Genomic DNA, 24,494 nt, shown 5'->3' on the forward strand with positions numbered 1-24,494 from the left:
AGATGCTCGAAACAAGGGGAAAAGAAACGCAGCTTTACAACACGACGATGGTGTGTTTGGGCCTCGGCGGCCGCAGAAAACACACACTACAAGATAATCCGATCCTGCAGGCTCGGATCTTGACAGTTGAAGGGAGCAGCAGCACCCTCGGCGTCAACTACACCTTCGGCGAGGTCCGACCTAGCCTCGGACGGCGACGCGGTCGGAGGATCTCCACCCCGAAGGACGACATCAGCACCACGCCCGGGCCATCGCCGCCAGGGTCTTCTCCAGGAATCCGGCTCGAGCAGACGGCTCGGCCGGTCACCCCGAGGCCTCGGCCAGCTGTCCCCCGAAGACATCAGCCCGGCCCGAGGCCTCGGCAACTCAATTCCGGCGTCGGTCCCGCCAGTGGACGACCCAGCCAGGCTCTGGCCGACCAAGTCTTCTTTTCGAGCCAACTCTGCCTCTGTCCGTGCTGACACCGCTACCCCCGGCTTCGGCTCATCGAAGAGCGACCGAGGGGTTCCTTTAACTAAGCAAGAGAAGCCTCGGACGGCAAGGCCGACCGAGCCGAGGGACTCCTACGCCTCCGGGATACGGATACCTCACTCGTCACCTTTGCACGGGGCGACTCACGCTTGGTGAAGCGGTTCTGTTAGCCGACAGACGAGTCTTGGTGCTCGAAATGAGGAAAAAACATGGCTCCGTGCCGAAAATACACACATGTTCAGGCCTCGACAGCCACAATGAACAAAAAGACCGGCATTCAAGGTGCCATTACAAACGGAACCCCGGTTCCGCCTCCGCAGGTACGAACAACCCCACACGATTGGGGGGCCTGCGGAGCAACAGAAGACCAATGAACGGCTCACCGTCACCCGCTCCAGCAGCGGCGATGACGACGACTTCTGCTCCGGGGGCCGAACAGCAGCAGCGATGACCTCAGGGCGGATGCTGCTGCCATGAGGCCCTCGCCCATGCCCTCACTCGAGAGGCAAGGACGGGCAGAAGGCCATAGAGTTGGAGGTCAGTCCGTGGACGGCACCGGCTATCTCATCGGCGGAAGAACCTCTTCCAGCTGCCGTGGCGGAAGGCGACGCCGGGAGCGGCTCCGAAGCCACTCGGGTCAGAGAGCCAGGCACGCGGTAGCTACCAGCGCCACGAACGGCGAACGCCGTTCCCCCCGATCACTGAGGGAAGGAGCGGGTCGCCGCCCACGCAGGGACCGACCCCAACTCGGCACACTCCCCTCCCCAGCACTGATGATGAAAATCCTTGAAGCTGAGGGAGGGGTAGAGGCCGCAGCCCGGTCTGCTTTTCCCCGCCATCGAACTGGAGGTCACCGTCTTGGGTGACCGCCGGCGAGGGGGTGCAGCCGGGCTGCCTGATGAAAATCCTTGAAGCCGAACGATGGCTAAAAGGTACCAACTTCCACGAAGTTGCGTTCCTCCAACGACGAGGCGGAAGGATCGCGGGTGTTCCCCATCCGGGGGCTCGGAAGGTGGAAAGACACGACACATGAGGGAGCGCGAGGACATGGTCGCTTTCCAAGGGGGTCACCCTCCTTTTAAAGGCGACTCTCCCTACTTGCGTCCCCAGCCGTCGCGGGCTGAGTCTTCTCCAACACGCTCCAAGGTCCTCCCCCTACGGCGCGGGGGCTGGGTCCCACGCGTCATGCAAACTGGCCCAGGGCAGAAGAAGCCAAACCGCCCAGCGGTTACAAGCATTCCTCCACTTTCGCCCAGACCAGCGGGTGAAAGGGCGGACAGCCGTGCAGGCAGCATGCAACTACGCCAAGTGGGCGCGCCCCTCCGACTTTCAACGCACCCAGCATGGAAGCCCAGGCCCACTCGTCATGCAACCAGCGCGTCGGTTGCTATGTGCGAGCAACTGCACCGCCACTCGCACCACTACCACGCCTCCTCGACTGCGGAACCAGTACCACGACTCGAGGCAACCCTGCGTACGACCCAGCAGTGCCAGCCAGGCACGACGGTCAATACGGCCAAAAATGGGCCGGCAGTAATGGCGGTGGCAGGCGGGCAGGAGCAGCGGTCACGTCGTCAGCCAAGCTTACGTCCCATCCAGGGGCAGTGAGAAAACCCTCTCTAACGGCGTGAAGACGGCGCACCCGTGTCCCGTTCCTCGAACGGCTCGCGCACGCGCAATGGCCGCCTCGCGAACCACTCGCCCCGTCGCATTAACTCCGCGGCGGGACAGGCGGCGCCTAAGGCAGGAGAAGCGAGCGACGCTTCGCCTTCGCCATAATGATCACGTCAAAAAAGGTACGCCACGTCATTCGATTCCGTATCCCTTTCCTTTTCCTCTTTCTCTCTCTTACAACAGGGACCGGGAAAGGGGGATACCCCGAAAAGGATCCTTCTCCGTGAAGGAAACAGGCCCCGAGCCTCCCTATTGATCAGAGGTTCAAAGGCTGGCCCCTCGGAGGGGTTCAACAGCCGCCTCAGAGCGCTTGGGTTCCACGCCCACTACTGGTCAGAGGTTCGAAGGCCGGCCCCTCGGAAGGGTTCAACGGCCGCCTCAGGCCACTCGGGCTCCGCGCCCACTACTGATCAGGGGTTCGTAGGCTGGCCCTCGAAGGGTTCACAGTCGCCTCAGACACAGAGCGAGGGATGACCCTGGGTACGTTCGATACATAACCAAGGCTCGGGCTACGCTCCTGAGGTACCCTAGGACATTTCCGAGACCAGCGGGAACGATCTTGTAACGGAATCCCATCAGAGGGAGGCATCGAGCCCTCGGACCCCGTCGAAAGGGGACCGGGTCCGGCAGATCACCCGCATGTACTTTTGAGCGCGCCTTCGGGCCTCTAGCCAACCCCTAACAAATGGGGCACGGGCGTCCACTTGGATTACCCGCTAGCAGCTCACCGGAGACACCATGTTCGGCGCCCTCCGAGGGCAACATGTCGCTTTCCCTCCCTCCTCCTTGCGGAAAGGCGACGCAGGGGCGTATGTAAAAAAGTCGAGTCTGTCCTTGATCGTCCTCTCGCCCTGTGCAGAGGCTCGGGGGCTGCTCTCGCGAACCCGGCTCCGGCCAGACCGTTGACAGCGTCAACATACCAGCCCGAGAACTTGGGACCCGACCGTGCACCCGGGCTACGACCAGCTCGCATGAGGGAACGACCAGACCAGCCGAAGCATTGCGCGAGGCATTAAGACCTCGGAGGAGTCAAACCACTCCTCCGAGGCCTCGGGGGCTACACCCGGTGGGTGCGCTCGCGCGCACCCACCGGAACAAAATGCAACCGAGAAAGGCTGGTCCCCTTGCAAAAAAGTGCGACAAAAGCCTCCAAGCGAGTATTAACACTCCCTTCGAGGCTCGGGGGCTACTGTCGGGGACCATAATTAGGGGTACCCTCAAGACTCCTAATTCTCAGCTGGTAACCCCCATCAGCACAAAGCTGCAAAGGCCTGATGGGTGCGACTAAGTCAAAGATCGGTCCATTCAAGGGACTCGATCACGCCTCGTCCGAGCCCAGCCTCGGGCAAGGGCAGCCGACCTCGGAGGATCTACGTCTCGCCCGAGGCCCTCTCCAGCAACGGACATACTTTCGGCTCGCCCGAGGCCCAGTCTTCACCAAGAAGCAACCTTGGCCAAATCACCATGCCAACCGACCAAATCGCAGGGGCATTTAATGCAAAGGTGGCCTGACACCTTTATCCTAACGCACGCCCTCCAGTCGATAGAGCCGAAGTGACCGTAGTCACTTCGCCGCTCCACTGACCGGTCTGACAAGAGGACAACGCCGCCTGCGCCGCTCCGACTGCTGTGCCACTCGACAGAGTGAGGCTGACAGCAGCCAGGCCCGGCCTCAGGCGCCATAGGAAACTCCGCTTCGCCCGACCCCAGGGCTCGGACTCGGGCTCAGCCCTGGAAGACGACGAACTCCGCTTCGCCCGACCCCAGGGCTCGGACTCGGGCTCAGCCCCGGAAGACGACGAACTCCGCTTCGCCCGACCCCAGGGCTCGGACTCGGGCTCAGCCTCGGAAGACGACGAACTCCGCTTCGCCCGACCCCAGGGCTCGGACTCGGGCTCAGCCCCGGAAGACAACGAACTCCGCTTCGCCCGACCCCAGGGCTCGGACTCAGCCCTGGCTTTAGCCGACGGTCTCCGCCTCGCCCGACCCGGGGGCTCGGACTCGACCTCGGCCTCGGAAGACAGACTCGACCTCGACCTCGGAGGAGCCTCCACGTCGCCCAACCCAGGGCACGGACCGACCACGTCAACAGGAGGCGCCATCATTACCCTACCCCAAGCTGACTCAGGCTACGGGGAACAAGACCGGCGTCCCATCTGGCTCGCTCCGCCAGACAAGTAATGATGGCGCCCCGCACGCTCTATGACGACGGCGGCTCTCAGCCCCCTTACGGAAGCAAGAGGACGTCAGCAAGGACTCGACAGCCCCGACAGCTGTCCTTCCGCCAGGCTCCAGCGCTCCTCCGACGGCCACGACACCACACGAACCGGGTGCCAAAACCTCTCCGGCTGCCACGATGGCATGTACTTAGGGCGCTAGCTCTCCTCCGCTAGACACGTTAGCACGCTGCTACACCCCCCATTGTACACCTGGATCCTCTCCTTGCTCCTATAAAAGGAAGGACCAGGGCCCTCTTACGGAAGGTTGGCCGCGCGGGGAAGGACGGGACGGCGCTCGCGTGAGGCCGCTCGCCCCCTCCCACGTGGACGCTTGTAACCCCCTACTGCAAGCGCACCCGACCTGGGCGCGGGACAAACACGAAGGCCGCGGGATTTCCACCTCTCACGCCCGTCTCCCTCTGGTTGCCTCCCCCTTCGCGCTCCGTCTCGCGCCGACCCATCTGGCCTGGGGCACGCGGCGACAATTTACTCGTCAGTCCAGGGACCCCCGGGTTTCGAAACGCCGACATATAGTGTCGCATCTCGTCCGCTTTCCAATAGGTTCCTGTAGCTACTCCGATCTAGATGTGGCGGTGCTTGGTGGGTCCTGACGAGTCAGCTCAAGGTGAGGTTTAGGGATGTCTCTAGTACAACTTCATCTTCCGTCGTCCCCTTAGCGTCACCTTTCATCACGCGTAGGCTATGCCTGTTACAGCGTATTGCCCCGTCCCTTCCCGCGTATAGCCGTATAGGTCACTATAGAGACCCCGATGCTGAGGACCCTACGGATGGGGTTGTCCAGTCCCACTGGTCAGCGGGGATACATATCTATCATCGTGCTTGATAGAGACCCTTCAGTACCGCTTCCATGGTCTAGCCATGGCTCGGTGATGTCCCATCGTGCCAACGTGGTTTGATAGTACTAGGTTGGCTCTTCCTTTTAGTAGAGGTGTTCACCTGAGAGCCGGTTGTCGCCTTGCTGGGTTGATCGGCGGGCAGGTTGGTCGGCAGCCCTGCCTTGCTGAATTGCTTGACAGTATTTGTTCAACGGGCGGGCTGATCGGATTGGCGAGCCGTCATCGGGAGGCCTTTTGGACCTTCATGCTGAGCTGCTTAGCAGGTGGGCCGGCTGGTTAGTAGCCTGTTTTTGGGAGGCTTTGGGCCTTCTTTGGGTACCCTATTCTCAGGTACCCGATAGTTCATGTTCAACAAATTTAATTTAATAGTTTTTTCATTCAAGTTACATTATTTAGTCTTGCATGCATGTATGTGTCTATCAATATATAATACTACTTGCTTTCATGTCGCTTATTGATGCCAATTGTTTATGCGACAATTTAGGAGATTTGCAGCCATCAGTATAATCTAGCTATTTTCCAGGTTTGTTCACATATTCTACGTATTAATTTTCTTTCTTTGTAGTTACTTTAGGTGTAAGACATACCACCCATCTATGTCCCGCTCTCTAGCTCATAAAACTCTTTTTTTACTCTACAACTTTACGTACGGTGTTGTTGTTCTATACTGATATACTGAATTAAAAGATGTCACTAACAAAAAAACTTAGGTGCCGTTTGGTTCGTGAAATGTAATGTAAATAGTAATGGTAACGGTTTACACTCGAATACCGGTGGTAACAAATTTGAATAAGACGATATTTATTTATAGTGTGGTATCAATTAAGGTTAGACTTAAACAGGCATGATTTAAGGTTATCGGTTACCCATTACGTTATCAATATTTGAAACAAACGGCACCTAATTGTTAAGCTTAATCTTCCTTTGATTTTTTCAGATACACGACAACTTTTTGTGTTAGAAATATGGGAAGACAACTGTGGGGAGTTTCCTCTGATTGATCTTGGTATGTTCCTCACGTAAATAGAGAAAAATCAGGTTTGCTTCCTATTTATTTGGAATATAGACGGAGGGGCTGCTATGGTAAACAAGACACATATGGTGCCACCTAAATTAAAGTCGTTTTTGGTTATATCTGTCCCTAACATATGTCAAGAGATTAGCGTTGGGTTGCAGCATTTCGGTCAATGCAAGAAGGCGAGAAGTCATTGTTGCCAACATTGTGATCGTCAGGCACAGATCTCAAAAGTGAGAGGTAGTTGTTGCCAGAAGATGGGAAATAGATGTATTTTTCATGAAAAAGGGTATGGATAAATTTGTAACATTTCAGTCAATGCAAATCTTGAAGTATTTAATAGTTAAGTATTCTATATAATTTTTGCTAGCACTCACCTGCCTAGTGGCCAAAACTCCAAATTTTTGGGTTGCACTACTTATGTCATTTGTGCAGAGGGGACGACAAGGCCGAGGGGTTGTCGCTGATGTCGTTATTGGTGAGGTTGACGGTGGTGATGCCGTGGATGCTGGAGTGGCGCTTGTCCTTGACGTCGGAGTTGAGGCGGATGGTGTACTTCTGTGCATGGCTAGCCAACTACATTGGAGTTGAGGCAGATGTTCCTCCAGTCCCTTAAAGCTCAACTTTGAGCCACCAAGAGGTATATTTCTCTTCCACTAGACATGTATTGTTTTCTGGTCAATGTGTTTTCAGCTATTGCAACACTTTTCTAAATTCATGTCAACACTTTATTGGCTGTCCAAATTAAATTATAATTCACTAAACAATTTTTTTGACAAACATCTCACCAGTATTGCTTGACTGAAATTTCTTCAAACAGAACTGAATACTAGGGGAAGTTGAGGAGCAAATTGAGCAAACTCTAGCTAAGGTTTTTGAGAATGACAAGTCACTAGATGACTCTATACTGTTGGGTTTGACAAAAGATTTTAGGTCTCCAACTGGATTGGCTGTTGTTGCTGCGATGGATCTAGCTATCAAGTTGTAGTCTTCTACATGATGTACTACCCCATAAGCTAAACTAAGACTGTGGTTACTTCCAGGTCATTTTCCTACTGTTCAGTAAATAAATGGTCTCTTATATGTTCTTTAGTTATAACTAATGCTTTCATATCCAGGCAACTGCCAGGAAGCGCTCAAGGCGATACATGCTTGATACTGATGAGTATTCATGTCTTTGTCGTGCCCTATGTTTCAATTTCGCACAACCCTATAAAAGCATGTGTTGATGCAAAAGAGTTGTTCTATTGTGGATTGAAGACAAATGTAGGATGTTACTGGGAAATTGCAGACTGAACAAGGTAAGGTGATAATTTTCTATTTGCAGCAGATTTTCATTATTTCACTCTTTCCCGAAATTACTACATACAAGCGGTTGTTGAGAAGCTTTCCAAATGTGAGTGCCTTTTTTATGTCTTGTTACGTGTTACCGATCTCAGCTTGTTACAATTGCTTATGAATCTCTGATATCTTTCTGAATCTAGGCACAAACTTACCATGGCATCAAGGTTGGATCTCTAGAGAAAAATGTTGCTCACTTCTTTGAGGTTGCAAAAGGGATCAGATACTAAAGAACCTTGGTTCTTGCCTTTCTCCATTCGGCAGCAACTTTAGAATCGTTGGTTGAGGATAGATGTAGACAGCCATGTGTAGTATAGAGTAGTTGATTTTTTGTTGTGACTGATTCACATTTCAAGTTCTGATCTCATTGTAATATTGTAAGCAAATTTGAGAGGGAGGCGTAATGAAGTGCCTACTTGTTTATAGTTCAGATTTTAAAGAAGTGTCAAAGACAAACTACTTAGTGAAATATCACATTTTTTGTTTTCCTTTTGTTAGTCAGTTCAGGTACCTTATAGTACACCATTCCAGTATTTTTTTCTTATGACACTCTAAATAGCTTTCCTCTTCAATGTAAACTAGTTGAGTGCCCGTGCGTTGCAATGGTATACAAAATATTCAGCAAAATGTTATTGCACAACAATTACATAAAAAATACACATATATTATCGATCTCAATATCTCATAAATTCTTTGGCAACAATCAATACATAACTAAATTGATACAGATCAAATTATATTACAATACGACAATAATGTCATCTTTAAAAAATGCAGAGTTCAAAAACGGGTTCCATTCAGGTGCTACAAGTCCATAAAGAAATAAGAAGTCATTGATGTAGTACTTGAAAGGCACACTGCTTCACCAGCTCTCTGTAGAATGTCCATGTACAACTTCACGCATCAGAAAAGAGAAGCAATAATTTTCTCTCCTTCATATAAGCAATGACTCATGACTACTGCAAAAGTACCTGTTGGAGAAATATTGACTCCTAAAAGTTGGCTTAGCTCAAGGGCCTTCCGTGCTCTAGAACACCTACCTAAAAAGTTGGCAAACCTTAATAACCTCAATAAGAACTTCAGCAACACAATTAGATCGAGCACCATCCGATCGAGCAGCAACTTCATGGGCACCTTTTTGCCATCCTTACTCGAAATGCCTTTTCAGAATGATATGTGGACAACCTGATTCAGGTATCCAACAGCGGGGAGCGTCCGAGAGGAGCCCAAAGCGGAGCACCACTTGCGTGTGGAGAAGGCACGCGGCTCTCTACGGAGTTATTCGACCGAGGTGCTTGGCCCTCGCGTGGGCTTCCCTTTGCGTAGGGGCACCAACGAGGATTAGTCGGGACCTTGCGCGGTTCCGGATACCTCGGTATAAATACCAGCGTCATCCACGAGAGTTTGCTTCTCTACTTTGCTCTTTAAGTTTCCGCATTTATATTAAGCATTTAAGTTTCAATCTTGTATTCATACTTATCTAGTATAGATTGAAACTTAGCCATTGCAGTAGAGATAGCAACACTTAGACAAAATCTAGTTTGCACATTCTAGTTTGATTATTAGCATAGGTTTTGCTGTAGGGATTTAATTGTGGCCTAGTTTAGTAAAAGTTTTAGAACTCCTAATTCACCCCCTCTTAGGCGTCACCCGTTTCCTTCACACATTTAATATCATAAGTGTATTTGAAACGGAACAATTAATGGTACATGCCAAAACTAAAACCAAATGTATAGGATTAGTTAGGAGGAAAATATGCTGCAATGAGAGCCTAACCATATCCTTAATTATAGTATTTTAAATACGTTGGGTTGAACAGTATTCTGCATAAACTCAACAGCCACACAAGTAAGAACAAAGTGAGCATCACTTCACATCAATTTCATCAAACATCTAGATACCTCGAGGAACAGAGTGAAGGATAATTGCATCTTAAATAGACATGCATGAGGTTATGATGATATCTTAAAGTGTAACACATATGATTGTCAAACCGCTCGATACAGAGAGCCCAACATCCACTATATCTCACAGATTTCTCCAGTAAGCATGTACATGTGTTCAAGGCTAACATATAGTGCAACCAAAAAGTGTCACCATGTTCTTTGTAGACAGCACTCTCTGACATAGGAGTCAATGATTTTCGAGCCAACAACAGCCTATGATATCCACAACTGAGATAAGTGAACCTTAGATGGGTAGGTAGAGGCATATATTCACGTGAAAATAACAACTACGTGAGAAAAGCAACCATCAATCAATTTAACAGAAAGGGGGGACGGGTCGCACGCAAGCGACAAACCTTCCTTTCATTAGTTCATCACGAGCTTCAACCAGCTTTCTGCCAAAACGATAATCCCATCCACAACCACAGACCGTCTGCGGTGCCCAATCTGCGGAACGCTACATCACGTAGAGAGAAAGGAAGCAGCTACCTGGCATGGTAGTAGAGCCGGGAGTCGGCATCCCACACGAACCCGTCTCCAATGTCCGCCACTGCGTCGTCAAAAATGCAGTAGATCCTGTGCTGCCCCTGCCCTTCCATCACCGAGATCTCGTGCCGCCGATGGTAGGAGGGCACTGAGGATGGAAGGGGGTCGGCTGCACAATTAGCATAGCCAGCGACAAACAGAACGGCGGTGCACCGTGCTGTTCACCACAAAAAAACAATTGTATTATACCATATACTGTTCTATTCTTTCAACCTTGTAGCATCCATGAGTCAACCAAAACACTTCAATCCACCATCCATACTTGCTCGTCTAATATGTTTTGAACCAATGAGCACAACCATCAATGTGAGCAGTCAATTACGGTTAGCGGGACAAACACACATATTAGTAATCACAATTAGTGTCTAACCTGGTCTAGTCTTGTAGGGTATTATGTATCTCCCTTTGTGTTTAGGTCACCTTGAGGGTAGTTTTTTCTGTTTGTTTGTCATCTCGAGGGAAGGAGACCTCAGCTAGTTCCTTGATTCCTACATGAAACCAAGAACAAATCAAACCTGCAAAACCAATATGTGATGAAATTTGTGTAGCTAACAATATTTCAAGTTCTGAACTGAGAGCGCATTACCTCGTATGACCAGCCAAGCAATCCCAACTTGCATTCCCCGGTTCTATCCCAACCAAATGTGATTTATCCCATGCACATACCACGACGGGGTCCAGATCAGGACTCCATTGATAGTTAGTGTCAATTATTTAGACAGTGGCAGTTTCAAAGTGAAAAAAAGAATGAAGCAGAACCACGATCTGTTCTCAACTATTAGCAGAAAACAGTTGAGGTTTCAAAATAATTAACAATAAATAATGATGGGTTTTTTTATATTTTCAACCATACCAAAATACATTTGTAGCACCTTGAACAAGAGCAGAGCTATATCGTAACAATATTTCTTTTTCGTCAAGAGGGGCTTCAAACAACTGCATAACAAAAATGTAATCAGTAAACTAAGTTTAAATATGAATGTATCTATAATTGAGAAAATCATGTCTTGTGAAGGAATAATCAGTAAACTTGCCAAGGGCTGGCGTGCGTCTCTGTGCTCTGCTCCCTGATGCCGCTGCGTCTATCTAGAAGGCGAAGGTTGATGGGCAACATCATCGTCTCTCTCTCTCTACCTTGGAACACTCTAGCCCTTGGCAAAGGTGGATGTGTGTGTAAAAGGAGCATGAGCAAGGTCCAAGAGGTTATCTAGGAGTAGTACATGTTCAACTGGCAGTTCCATCACTATCTGTTGGATGATCAGAAGAACACACTGTTACAAAAAAAATACAATACAATAAACTTGTGCCACTGCATCATAGCAGGATTTCCTTTTACCTCTGCATGAACTGTAAATCCTGAAGGAGGCAGAAGAGAAGGGATTGTAGCCTTTGGTGGGTCATCCCCAGGCCAAATCCAGACCATTCCTTCCTGCTCAAAAGCATGGCAATGACTGGATGCGCACGTTGAGCATCTTTGTTGATGACATTTTTTTCACATTTCCCATCAGTAGAGTACTCCCAACCTGAAGAACATACCATTATAAATCATAGACAAAACCTATTTGCAGCCTAATCAGTAGGCATCAAAGAGCCCCAAAATCAGAAACAAATACAGTAAAACCCCCACAGAAGTTGTCTGCAGACGCAGCTGCAAATATCACCAACAGAACTGGATGACACTCTACTTAATCTAGCAACCATCCGACTGCAGATGTGGCAAGCATACGTGAACCCGAACACCAACAAATGGCGCCCGTAAAGATGTTAATCCGCCCAGTTGGAGCCCGACAGAGCGGGCGAGTAGTCGCCGGATCCCGTGCTGGTGCTGAGCACGACCACGACCCAGTCGCCCTCGCTCGCGATCCCGGCGCCGGAGAACTGGCTGTCGTTGAGGAACCGGTTGTACTGCGACTTGGTGTAGTTAGCGAGGACGACGACGGGGACGAGGCCCAGCACGCACGCCGGCATCACCTGGCCGTCCTCGGTCACCGACGCGTTGAGGTGGCAGCGGTCCAGGTACCTAGGGTAGGCGCCGCGAGCGAGGAGGAAGGAGGCCCGCGCCCGGATCTAAGCAAGGGACGGGGCCGCCCAAATGGAAGCGACCGAGCGACGAGCTTGTCACCTGCGGTGAGCAAGCGGAGCGGGTGGAACAGGAGGGGCGCGGCGGAAGGGAGGGCGGCGACCCGGCGGTAGTGGATGGGATCTTCTCTGGGTGGGAGGTAGGCGAGGTTTTGGGGCGGTGGCGGGGCGAGAATTTCGGGGGCGCGACGAGATTTCCGAGGCCAGGGACGACTCGTGGGGCGGGGATGGTGGAGGCCGGGGCATGGAGCACGGTGGAGATGGAAGGGGCGCGGGAGGAGTATGGAAGGGGCGGGGGAGGCGGCGCAACGCACGACCTTCCATCGACATCGATGCGAGATTTCGGAGCGAGGCGGAAGGGCACGGACGCGCGGCAGAACCTTGCACCACGCAGTGGTGTGGACAGCTACGATAGCCTCTTAAGGAATAGTAGAGACTAGGATGTTCGATCTCAATGGTACGTGCATTGTACTCAGACTTTATTTTTTCTAATATTCGCATTGCAACACACGGACACATAATTTTTTCTTATGCACACTCTAAATAGCTTTCCTCTTCAATGTAAACTAGGATGTTCGAACTCAATGGTACGTGCATTGTACTCAGACTTTGTTTTTTCTAATATTCGCATTGCAACACACAGACACATAACTAGTTGTAATAATATAAATCTTCTAGTGGGGTCACTAGAAGCACATCATTTGTATGATTAAACTCTTCCGCTTTAATAAAATAATGACTGCTTCAATAAAATAATGACGCAAAATGGGGGAAAAATCTTTTGCGTATTAAAAAATCACTCTTTTATTAAATATTTTTAATAAAAAAATTTAACTTAGCAGAAAAACTACTCTGTTAAGAGCTAGAGCCTTACCAAAAACCTGAAATCATCTGTGTTGATTTATGAAATGTGAAATACTTGGCTAGGGCTCAACCTATAAACCAGCAAAAAGAGGAGCTCCACATCGGACAGCATCCAGGTCCCACCGTTCAGTGGACGTAAGAAAGACACCCGGATCCTGCGCTCTCCTTACCCTCTCCACTTCCGTTTCCGGATCCCGTTTCCAGCTCCGATCCAACCCAGCATCTGTACCGCGCCGCGCGAGCACGTCCGGCGCCGGTGCGGCAGGCGAAATCCGAGAGCACTCCTCCCCCGCTACGCCGCACCGCCCATGGCCGCAGCTAGCCGCAGATAGAGAGAGGCGCAGGCGAGGGCGTGCAGATCCAGATCCGGTGGGCGGGAAGGACTTGATCGCCCCCACCACCATGGCCGGCGCGGTGTCGGCGCTCTTCCTGCTGGACATGAAGGGCCGCGTTCTCGTCTGGCGCGACTACCGCGGCGATGTCTCCGCGCTCCAGGCCGAGCGCTTCTTCACCAAGCTCCTCGACAAGGAGGTAAGTGGCCAATCAGTCCTCGCGCCTCGCCTGCTCTCTAGTCCTGAGATCTGTGCGGCCCTGGTGCTGAGTTCTCGTGCAATGGGTAGGGCGATTCGGAAGTGCACTCGCCTGTGGTCTACGACGACGCTGGCGTCACTTACATGTTCATCCAGCACAACAATGTCTTCCTCCTCACCGCCGCTCGCCAGAACTGTAACGCGGCCAGCATCCTCCTCTTCCTCCACCGTGTAATAGATGTACGTGCCCTCGCCCCCTGTTTGCAGAGAATCGTTGATGGCATTGTATTGCCTGGTGTTCATGCGACTTGTGCGTGAGTACAGGTGTTTAAGCACTACTTCGAGGAGCTGGAGGAAGAGTCGCTCAGAGATAACTTCGTCGTTGTGGTAAGCAAATTTTCAAGTACTTCTTCTGTTTGATGTACGACTGTTGGGATTTGAGAGAATGGGGCTCATTTCGTGTGGACAGTATGAGTTGCTCGATGAGATGATGGATTTTGGGTACCCACAATACACGGAGGCGAAGATATTGAGTGAGTTCATCAAGACAGATGCATACAGGATGGAGGTCACACAGCGTCCACCCATGGCCGTGACAAATGCTGTGTCATGGAGGAGCGAGGGGATCCGGTACAAGAAGAATGAAGTATGTTGATTTACTATTTACTAAGACCTCTATTTTTAATGCAGGCAATCAGCTCTGTGATGGTACTTGACAAACCACCACACTTTGTATGTGCAGGTCTTCTTGGATGTAGTGGAGAGTGTTAACATTCTAGTTAACAGCAATGGCCAGATTGTGAGATCAGATGTGGTTGGGGCACTGAAGATGCGAACATATTTGAGGTGGGTTTGCATTGTCAATATTATGACATCATCTTCCTAAACATTATTAAAGATTAAAAGCATCTTATCATGTGATCACACAACTAAGCAGTTGTGGTCTATAATTAAGCGCTTATAGAATACTGTTATTTAAACAAGCGATCAATTGTTTGTTGATATAAAATATTTATAGAAAACAGCTTTGAAGGGCGGGCCTGGTGCAGCGGTAGAGCCTACCGTCTGTAACCGGAAGGTCCCGAGTTCGAGCCCCAGCCTCTGTATATTATGCGGGTAAGTCTTGGCGCTTAAAGATACCCTTCCTTAGACCCCACACAGTGCGGGAAGCCTACGGCAGTGGGTTCGCCCTTTATAGAAAACAGCTTGCATTGCTATGGGTGAATTTGTTCCCAAGATCTACTGATTTTATGCTGGATTGGGATAGCACACCTAGGCTTTTATTACCATGACCTCTCTTTGTTGTGATGTAGATTAGTGATCAAATGGTATGAAAATTTTTAAATTGAAACTCGAGGATATTACTTGTCCAGTGTTGCTAGTTCTGATTCCAGTTTTTTCTCTTGCTAGGTTATATGCTCAAATCTTTGTTCAGGGTATTTATTTTGTAATTCTATTTCACTTCTGCTGGTTATTGTGTGTTCCTTTTTGATGGAACCTGTCAACTTGCTGTAACTTCTATCATACATGGCTTAATTGCTTCATTTTTGTTTCTTTTGGAAGCTTGTATATACCATCTTTATTTTCCTTACAAGATATTGATAAATTTATAATGCTTATGGGGTATAAGCGTATAACCATATAAGTCTTGAAATAAGTCACATATTACACAATGAATACCCTAGGATTTCGAGTTATGCATATTGTAGGGATGGAATTTTATTAATGCTATAACTATTTTGGATAATGTTTCATGAGCTAGCAATTGCTTTTGTGAACTTCAAAGTTTATTTACGCAGAAAATGTCTGTCTTTCACTGTTATCTTCTATATATATATATATATATATATATATATATATATATATATATATATATATATATATATATATATATATATATATATATATATATATATATATATATATATATATATATATATATATATATATAGTGTTTAGTAGCTATAAATTGTATTCTCTTCTATAAAATTCGTTTTGATAACTGGGAACACTGTATATTCGTAAAGAAAGTTAACAAAGGTCGTACTCTCAATCAGCAATCATTATCTAACGGTGAGTATACTAAAGGAAGTTTACTAGTTGTGAGGTAAATAATTATTTGTCTTCTGTCCTAAAACTATTTATGATTTTTGATATCCAGTATTCAGATAGATGTTTACTTGTCGAACCATGAAATGAATAAACTTGAAATTTGCCAACCACAGCTTGTGCTTGTAAAGTTTGTACCGCACCTAAGGCATATTTGTGTGCCATTTGGTTAATAGATGTCGGTTGTCTTTCTGTTTTAATATGTTGAGAATTGCTGGACTGGAGACTCATGGCCTACTTTATAATAACAAGATGTACGGAATGATTTTCATTTGATACATTCTTCTTTCTTCATGATATTAAATGAGAACTTGCCAACTAGGGTTTTTGAACTACTCATTTTATGCAGTCACACTTGATATTCTTCTTGCATTCAGATATACACATATGTAGCCCTAACAGTGAGACATTTTGAAACAGTGGAATGCCGGAGTGCAAACTTGGCTTGAATGATAGGGTTCTTTTGGAGGCTCAAGGCAGAGCAACTAAAGGCAAAGCGATAGACCTCGATGATATCAAATTTCATCAGTAAGCAAAATACTGCTCTTTTTGGCACTAAATCTGTTGCATCACTAATTCAGTGTGACCATTCTCCCTTCTTTTTAGGTGTGTACGTTTGGCTAGATTTGAGAATGATAGAACTATATCGTTCATACCTCCTGATGGATCTTTTGATCTAATGACATACAGGCTTAGCACTCAGGTTCTCTTCCTGATCAACTGTGGAATGCTTTATAGAAGATATGGAATGTTTTCACTTCATTGTTTTCACATGCCTGTCTTTATTTGATGTCCTTAAGGTAAAACCTCTTATCTGGGTCGAAGCACAGATTGAGAAACATTCTAGAAGCCGTATAGAACTCATGGTGAAGGCAAGGAGTCAGTTTAAAGAAAGAAGGTGAGCTGTTTACAAAAGCAAGATTTGCTTGTGTAACAGGACTGGGCTTTTTTAAAGAACAGGTTTCGTTTTTTTTTCCATTTACAGCACAGCAACGAATGTTGAAATTGAAGTGCCTGTTCCTTCAGATGCCACAAACCCAAATATAAGAACTTCAATGGGGTCTGCTGCATATGCTCCTGAGAGAGATGCAATGGTTTGGAAAATAAAATCATTCCCTGGTGGCAAGGTAATTACTATCCAATTCTAAATTAATTCTTTGTTTTCTGTTCGTTGCTATTTTGAGGTGCACTAAACTGCTAATGTGATGAAGCAACCTATCCTATAGGAATACATGTGCAGAGCAGAATTTAGTCTTCCTAGCATAACAGCGGAAGAAGGGGCCCCAGAAAAGAAGGCGCCGATACGGGTGAAATTTGAGATACCATATTTCACCGTATCAGGTATTCAGGTAATATGTTTGCTGTTTGCCGATACTTGTCAATGGTTCTAGCATTCTATCTACTGTATCTTATTTGGAGTCTTCAGCCTCTGAATGCTTTGCTATATTGTCTATCGTTCAGGTCCGTTATCTGAAGATAATTGAAAAGAGTGGTTATCAGGCACTCCCCTGGGTTAGATATATCACAATGGCTGGTGAATATGAGCTGAGACTTATATGAGTTCTCTCTTCTCTGGCTGCCGGACGACTTTTGAAGCTGCAGGACACTAAAGATACATATTTGCTATCGACACAGCGAACAGTTTTCATTTGGATGTTGGCCTGGAAGTCTTCTGCCGACCATACCCCTCCCCGTGGTGGGGCTTGCTGTTCATCTTGTTAGGCTCACCTTACCCTGGTTATTGTAAGTTACCAATCAAGTACAGTTTTGGAGGAAAGGATATTCAGTTTTCAGTTCACTTGTATTGTTATTGATTTATTTTGTGGGTACCAAACTAGATTTGTTTCGTTCTGTATTACACGGAAAACATGGGCTGATTTGAGTTCAACAAAACATTGCCACATCTGGCGATGATTCTGGGGTGCGGGTTGAAACAAATTTGCCCTTTTTTTTACTGTAAATGTCGTGAACAATTCCCTTTCAGTTCCATCACGTTCAAAATTGCTCTTTTCTTTCTTTGACTCTCTAATAGCCAGCTTTGTCAGTTAGCCCGAAGCTCTGGCTTTATTCCTTGGTCCAAAGTTGTTTACCTCTAGACTTTGAGTTTGACTTAGACTCTTTTCCTAAAACATGTTTAAACAATGGTTTTGGTTAATATAAACTTCAGTCAAAGACCTTCTCTCCAGCACTATCAATTTCAATAGCAAAGAAACTGGATGAAGGTGAAGGATGAAATATTGATAAGCACAAATAAAAAAATTCGAAGTGTGCATATTTTTAGGTTCACAATAGTTTTAAATTTATATTTTCTCAGGTCCACATATGGTCATTGCACTAGGTGGAATCTATTGATGGCAATAGTAAGAAGATATCGACTTTTTGGGTCAAATAGCCAACACCTACAACTCCGCTATATAGGCTTCTCAACATTGTACCCCACAATCAACTAAAAGATCGATGGTCGATGAGCAACTAGAAGATCATCGTGCCATCATGGCTTGATAGTACTAGGTTGTCTCCTCTCTTGTAGAGGTGTTTGCCAGAGATTCGGTTGTCGTCTTGCTAGGTTGCTCGATGGGCAGTTTGATCGGCAACCCTACCTGGTCGAGTTGCTCGACAATGTTGTTTGGCGGGTTGATCGGCAGCCCCGCCTCGCCGGGTCGCTCGACAATGTTGTTCGGCGAGCGGGTTGGTCGACAGTCCCGCCCTACCGGGTTGCTCGACGGGCGGGTTGGTTGGTTAGTGGACCGTCTTTGGGAGGCCTTTTGGGCCTTCTTCGGGCACTCGGTTCTCAGGTACCCGACAATATGGTTTGATGACCCTTTGTCAATTTAGTTCAATGCTCATGAAACCTCTTTGGTCAAATTCAAGAGGGTGTTGGACCAGGACTCAATAGTTCGACGACTACCTTGTTCAGAAGATCTGATGCTCCTATAGGAAGAACCCTAGTTGCTACAGTTGCATTTGGCACTTAGGATTGGTCCATTTGGACTAGCTGATGCAACCAGAACTTCTCTGGTCTGATTTTGTACGCTGTCAGACTTGGGTGAAATGGTTCGATGATGATGTTCCAAGGGCTCAATGATCATGTCTTCATTGGCAATCCACGCATAGGTGTTGGACTATACTCAATGGACCGACAACCCTATTTCTCAAGGTCCCACGCCTCCAAAATCTTTGAAACCACTTCCAACTCAAAACTTTGTGAATGAGGTTTGTTCCAAATGACTCATGAGCTACCTATAACTAAAGAAAACTAGTGTGCATCACACTTAATTTATTAGACTTATCTATGTCAAGCTATTAGTTCATACCCCCTTATAGTATGGTCAAAGGAAATAAGGTTCTAAACTACTCTAAGTGTCTTTCAACTTCATTTGGCACTTAGGATTGGTCCATACTTAACCTTGTCATCCATCCTTTGAAAACCAAAATGAATTTCATACTTAGTGTCATGAAAACCATATCCCAATCAATCACCATTGTTGTGAAATAAGTCAATATGCCTTTGCAAAACATATGTTAGTCACAATAATCTTAGGTAGTCATTAATCACTAAAACCACTAAAGGCCTAGTTGCTTTCAATAGCCACTAACCTAGTTCAACATTCAAGAACAAAACATGTTGATATCTGTCACCATTTCATAATAGATCATTAAGCTAAAGAGGATCACAATTAAAAATGTTGGTACTAAATATCAACTAGCGGACATATTCACCAAGCCTCTTGATGAAGCTAGATGTTACAAACTTAGAATTAACTTGAACATCCTTGACTTCTCGAACATGAGTTGATTGTAGGTTACATGAATGGCATGCCTCTACATCAACTAAAATCAAGATAAAATTGATTGTTTGTATGCATACATCCCTTACTAGCATTTGATTAGTGTATATAAACATATTTAAGTAGTAAAGTTAAGTCATCCATTGCAAAAAATAGCTTGAATTTTATTTCCTTCCATTATTGTTTCTATGCTAAATTGTTACTAGTAGTTATATATGACTTTTTCATGAGTAAGTGAGCCTAACAGTTTGATCAAGAAAATGAACTTCTAGTGTATAACTTAAATTCAACAAGATAACCATTATAAAATGTGTGAAAAATCCTAAAGAATGATGAAATGAGTTATATGTTTAGGCACATAGTATAGATCAAACAAATAAAAGGAAACTAATGAAAAGTTTTTCGAATGTCAATATGAAATTTCTCCTTACTTGAGTGTTATTTTGGTTGATGATCTGTAAACTAGCATGAATATGCTAAGTGGTATCTAGGCTCATCATTGTATCTCTTCAAGTGAAATCTAGAATTATTCTCAATTGGTATCTAGAACCTTGCCTATTTTGTTGATCTCATAAAGGTTTCTAATGTCTTTAATGTACAACCATCATTAGCAATTGGTATCTAGAAAACTATCTGTTGGGACCATGCTTCGTCGCCGAAGGTCCTGCAGGAAGAAATAGCTTCGGCTGAAGCTGTCTGTACGTGATGCCGAAGGGTGCCGTTCATGAAGCTTCGGAATTACAAACCGACTTAAAGATAGAATGACCTTTTAGTCCATAAGAGTTTGAGTCGTTGTTGTAAACTTTTATGAGGGGTATGATTGTAATTGCTCACAGGCTGTGTCCTGTGCCTATAAATAGTGAATAGTATTCCTTTACTGTTCACGCATTCCTGTAATTGCAATCACATCACTCGGAAATTATTCTTTGCCAAGGCAGAGGTATAAATGTACCTAAACATTATATTTGAATATCTTAAGTTTATATAATATGTAAATGATGTTGTTTACTTCTAATTTACTTGTCTTTAATGCTTTATGTCTCGTGTTATTTTATATTATCTTTGAGAGTTCAATTACGAAGATATAACCTTCGTAATTGTGTCATTATAACCTTCGTCCGAAGTTCATTAAATCCTTGGGGAAATAATGTTTCAGCGGACGAAGGACATTAATATTTAATATTTTATGTTGCCTTGTTCTTAATTCATAGCATTTGAGAACAAGTCCCCAACATTGGCGCCCACCTCCGGTGAACTCACTTCCACTTTTTTGAGCTGATGGCTTCGTTCAACGATCAAGCTGGAGCTGCTTCGGCTCCGAAGCTGGTACTCCCGATAACAGGCGGTTCAAGCTCAGAACCAGCCAATAAGAGGCAGAAGAAGGAAGCACAGAGAAGGGTACAACATGTCGGGGTGCAAGGACCCTTCATCAAGTCAAGATGGTCTCACATTCCAATCACCTTCTCTCAAGAGGATCTCCAACTCAAGGATTACCCACACAATGATGCTATGGTTATCTCTTGTGTGATCAAAGGATTTCTGGTCCACAATGTTTTGGTTGATACAGGCAGCGCAGCTGATATCATATTTGCTAAGGCCTTCAGGCAGATGCAAGAGCCCAAAGACAAAATTCATGATGCCACACATCCCCTTTGTGGCTTCGGTGGAAGGCAGATCGTAGCACTTGGAAAAATCACAATGCCAATAACCTTCGGATTCATTAACAACACAAGGACTGAACAAGTTGTATTTGATATTGTTGATATGGAATACCCTTACAATGCAATCATTGGTCGTGGTACTCTCAATGCCTTCGAAGCAATTCTTCATCCAGCTTATCTTTGCATGAAGATACCTTCGGACCAAGGGCCCATTGCTATTCATGGAAGTCAGGAAGCTGCCAGAAGGGCCGAAGGAAATTGGACAGACTCGAAAGCAATCCATAACATAGATGGAGCTAAAGCTTGTGAGCAATACAAGTTCAGAAGGGAAAAAGCTGCTTCGGCTGATCAGCCGAAGCCCATGCTCTTATGTGAAGATATAGCAGAACAGAAGGTGCTACTGGGATCTCAACTGTCCGAAGAGCAGGAGAAAACCTTGATAAGGTTTTTGTTCAACAACAAAGATGTTTTTGCTTGGTCAGCTAATGATCTTTGCGGAGTAAACAGGGATGTCATTGAGCACTCGCTCAATGTTGATCCATCCTTCAGACCAAGAAAGCAAAGGCTTCGGAAGATGTCTGACGACAAGGCCGAAGGGGCTCGCAACGAAGTGAAAAGACTTCTCAGTGCTGGAGTTATCAGAGAGGTAAAATATCCAGAATGGCTGGCTAACACTGTTATGGTAAAGAAGGCCAATGGTAAATGGAGAATGTGTATCGATTTTACTGATCTCAACAAGGCCTGTCCGAAGGACGAGTTTCCATTGCCAAGGATAGATTCCTTAGTCGATGCAGCAGCTTCATCAGAGCTTATGAGTCTGCTGGATTGTTATTCAGGCTACCATCAAATCTAGATGAAGAAGGAGGATGAACCAAAAACCAGCTTCATAACCCCCAGTGGAACATATTGTTACCTCCGGATGCCTGAGGGGCTTAAGAATGATGGAGGAAGTTTCAGCAGAATGACAGCGAAGGTCCTCCATTCTCAGATAGGCAGGAATGTGCTAACTTATGTTGATGATATCATTGTAAAAAGCACGAAGCAAGATAATCACATTGCTGATTTACAGGAGACCTTCGCTAATTTTAGACAGGCTGGTTTAAAGCTGAATCCAGAAAAATGTATCTTCGGTGTAAAGAAGGGGAAATTTCTTGGTTGCCTAGTTTCAACAAAGGGAATTGAGGCTAATCCAAGCAAAATCGAAGCTATACTTCGAATGGAACCACCAAGTACAAAAAAGGGGGCTCAAAGATTGACAGGAAGGCTGGCATCTCTCAACAGATTCATATCCAGATCAGCAGAGAGAAACTTACCATTCTTCGAAGTGCTGAAGTCAGCCGAAGTCTTTCAATGGGGACCAATCCAGCAGAAAGCCTTCGAAGAGCTGAAGCAATATTTGATAGATCTAACAACATTAAGTCCACCAACGCCAGGGGCTCCTTTGTTATTATATGTGGCAGCTTCGCACTCAGCGGTAAGTGCAGCACTTGTCCAGGAGAAGCTTGAAGGCCAAGTCAAGAAACAGGCTCCAATATATTTCGTATCCAAAGTTCTTAGTTTATCAAAGAAAAATTATACAGAATTGGAGAAAGTACTGTATGCTGTTTTGATGGCCTCCAGGAAGCTTCAGCATTATTTTCAAGCTTATAACATAATTGTTCCTTCTTCACAACCTTTGAAGGATATTATGAGAAATCGAGAAGCTACTGAAAGGATTGGAAAATGGGCTGCAGAGCTCAATGAATTTTGTATTGATTATGTTCATAGATCTTCGATTCAGTCTCAAGCGTTGGCAGACTTCATTGCTGACTGGACGCCAGGGGCTCAGGAGGAAGAAACGAATAAAGATGCCGAAACATGGACAGTGTTTTGCGATGGGTCTTGGGGAACCTTCAGAGCAGGAGCAGCTGCTGTGTTGGTTTCACCTTCTAAAGTTAAAACCTGTTATGCGGCAAGACTCAATTTCAGTTGCACAAATAATATTGCTGAGTACGAAGCTCTGCTCTTGGGTCTTCGGAAGTTAAAGGCAATGGGAATCAGAAGGGCCATTCTTAAAACTGATTCCCAAGTTATTTCTGGTCATGTTGACAAGAGCTATAAAGCAAGAGACCCGAAGCTTGAAAAATATCTAGATACAGTCCGAAGGATTGAGGCTTCCTTCGAAGGTTTCTCTGTCAAAAATATTCCTCGTGGAGAAAATGGATATGCTGATCTATTGGCCAAGTCAGCAGCCCAGGGGCTGCCTATACCTTCGGAAGTATTTTTCGAAACAATAAAAGCACCTTCGGTCGAGCTTCTTGAAAGAGCAATCCTTAATATATCCCCTGTTTATATCGAAGATTGGAGAACTGAGATCATCTCTTTCCTTCAGGGTAATTTTCTTTCAGACGACGAAGCTTATAACAGGAGAATAGAAGCAAGAGCTCGACCATATGTCATAATAGAAGGGGAGTTATACAAGCGTGGGGTCTGTTCCCCATTGCTCAAGTATTTATCCAGATCCAAAGGTATAGAATTAATGAAGGAAATACATACAGGCCTGTGTGGATCTCATATTGGATCTAGGCCCTTGCTTGGGAAAGTTTTTCGCCAAGGGTTTTATTGGCCAAAGGCAGCTTCGGATGCAGCGGATCTGGTCCAAAAGTGCGAAGGTTGTCAGAAATGTGCAAAAGATAAAAAACAACCTTCGTCTTTAACCCAGTTAATACAACCCACTTGGCCGTTGCAAAGGTGGGGCCTCGATTTATTAGGCCCATTACCACCAGCACAGGGGAACCTAAGATATGTAGTAGTGGCAGTGGAATATTTTTCCAAGTGGATTGAGGCAAAGCCCTTAGCCACAATAACTTCATTTACTATTCAAAAGTTTTTCTGGCAAAACATTGTTTGTCGCTTCGGAGTGCCGAAGGCTATTACTGTGGACAATGGGACACAGTTTGATTCTGAAGCCTTCAGAGAATTTTGTGATCAAATTGGCACGAAGATCCATTTTGCATCAGTCCGACACCCAGAGTCAAATGGACTTGTCGAAAGAGCTAATGGGATCATAATGACAGGAATAATGAAGTCAATCTTCAATCAGCCCAGGGGAAAGTGGACAGACGAGTTAATCAAAGTGGTGTGGAGCCATAACACAACCATGTCAAGGTCAACAGGCTTTACGCCCTTTAAACTATTGTTCGGTGACGAAGCAATAACCCCGGAAGAGGCCAAAGCAGGATCAATAAGGACAGTAGCTTCGGCAGAAGGCGAAGACGAAGCTGATTGCTCTGTAGAAAAAGATGCTATTGAAGGGTTCAGACTTCAAGCCGTGGAAAACATTAATAAGTATCAAGCCGAAACAATAAAATGGCGTGACATAAAAGTTAAGCTGAAAACATTGAACCAGGACATT

General features: G+C 46.1%; 1 protein-coding gene across 2 annotated transcripts; it reads left to right on the forward strand.

The window, feature by feature from the left end:
* Nucleotides 1-13,049: 13,049 nt before the first annotated feature.
* LOC100272707 (AP-1 complex subunit mu-2) lies at nucleotides 13,050-17,634 on the forward strand. 2 transcript variants are annotated; one of them, XR_004851750.1, is made up of 11 exons: nucleotides 13,050-13,543; nucleotides 13,633-13,782; nucleotides 13,867-13,929; nucleotides 14,012-14,188; nucleotides 14,285-14,388; nucleotides 16,072-16,179; nucleotides 16,258-16,354; nucleotides 16,452-16,549; nucleotides 16,637-16,778; nucleotides 16,863-17,000; nucleotides 17,113-17,634. XR_004851750.1 is itself a non-coding variant. In NM_001147160.1 (11 exons), exons 1-11 carry the CDS (start codon nucleotides 13,415-13,417, stop codon nucleotides 17,209-17,211), a joined length of 1,290 nt encoding a protein of 429 aa, NP_001140632.1. In that variant the 5' UTR covers nucleotides 13,133-13,414; the 3' UTR covers nucleotides 17,212-17,537. The 2 variants fall into 2 exon arrangements, 1 of the variants encoding a protein (NP_001140632.1); NM_001147160.1 differs by having other exon boundaries at nucleotides 13,133-13,543; nucleotides 16,878-17,000; nucleotides 17,113-17,537.
* The last annotated feature ends 6,860 nt before the right edge of the window (nucleotides 17,635-24,494 follow it).

Source organism: Zea mays, chromosome 8 (assembly GCF_902167145.1).
Source record: "Zea mays cultivar B73 chromosome 8, Zm-B73-REFERENCE-NAM-5.0, whole genome shotgun sequence".
Classification (NCBI taxonomy): domain Eukaryota; kingdom Viridiplantae; phylum Streptophyta; class Magnoliopsida; order Poales; family Poaceae; genus Zea; species Zea mays.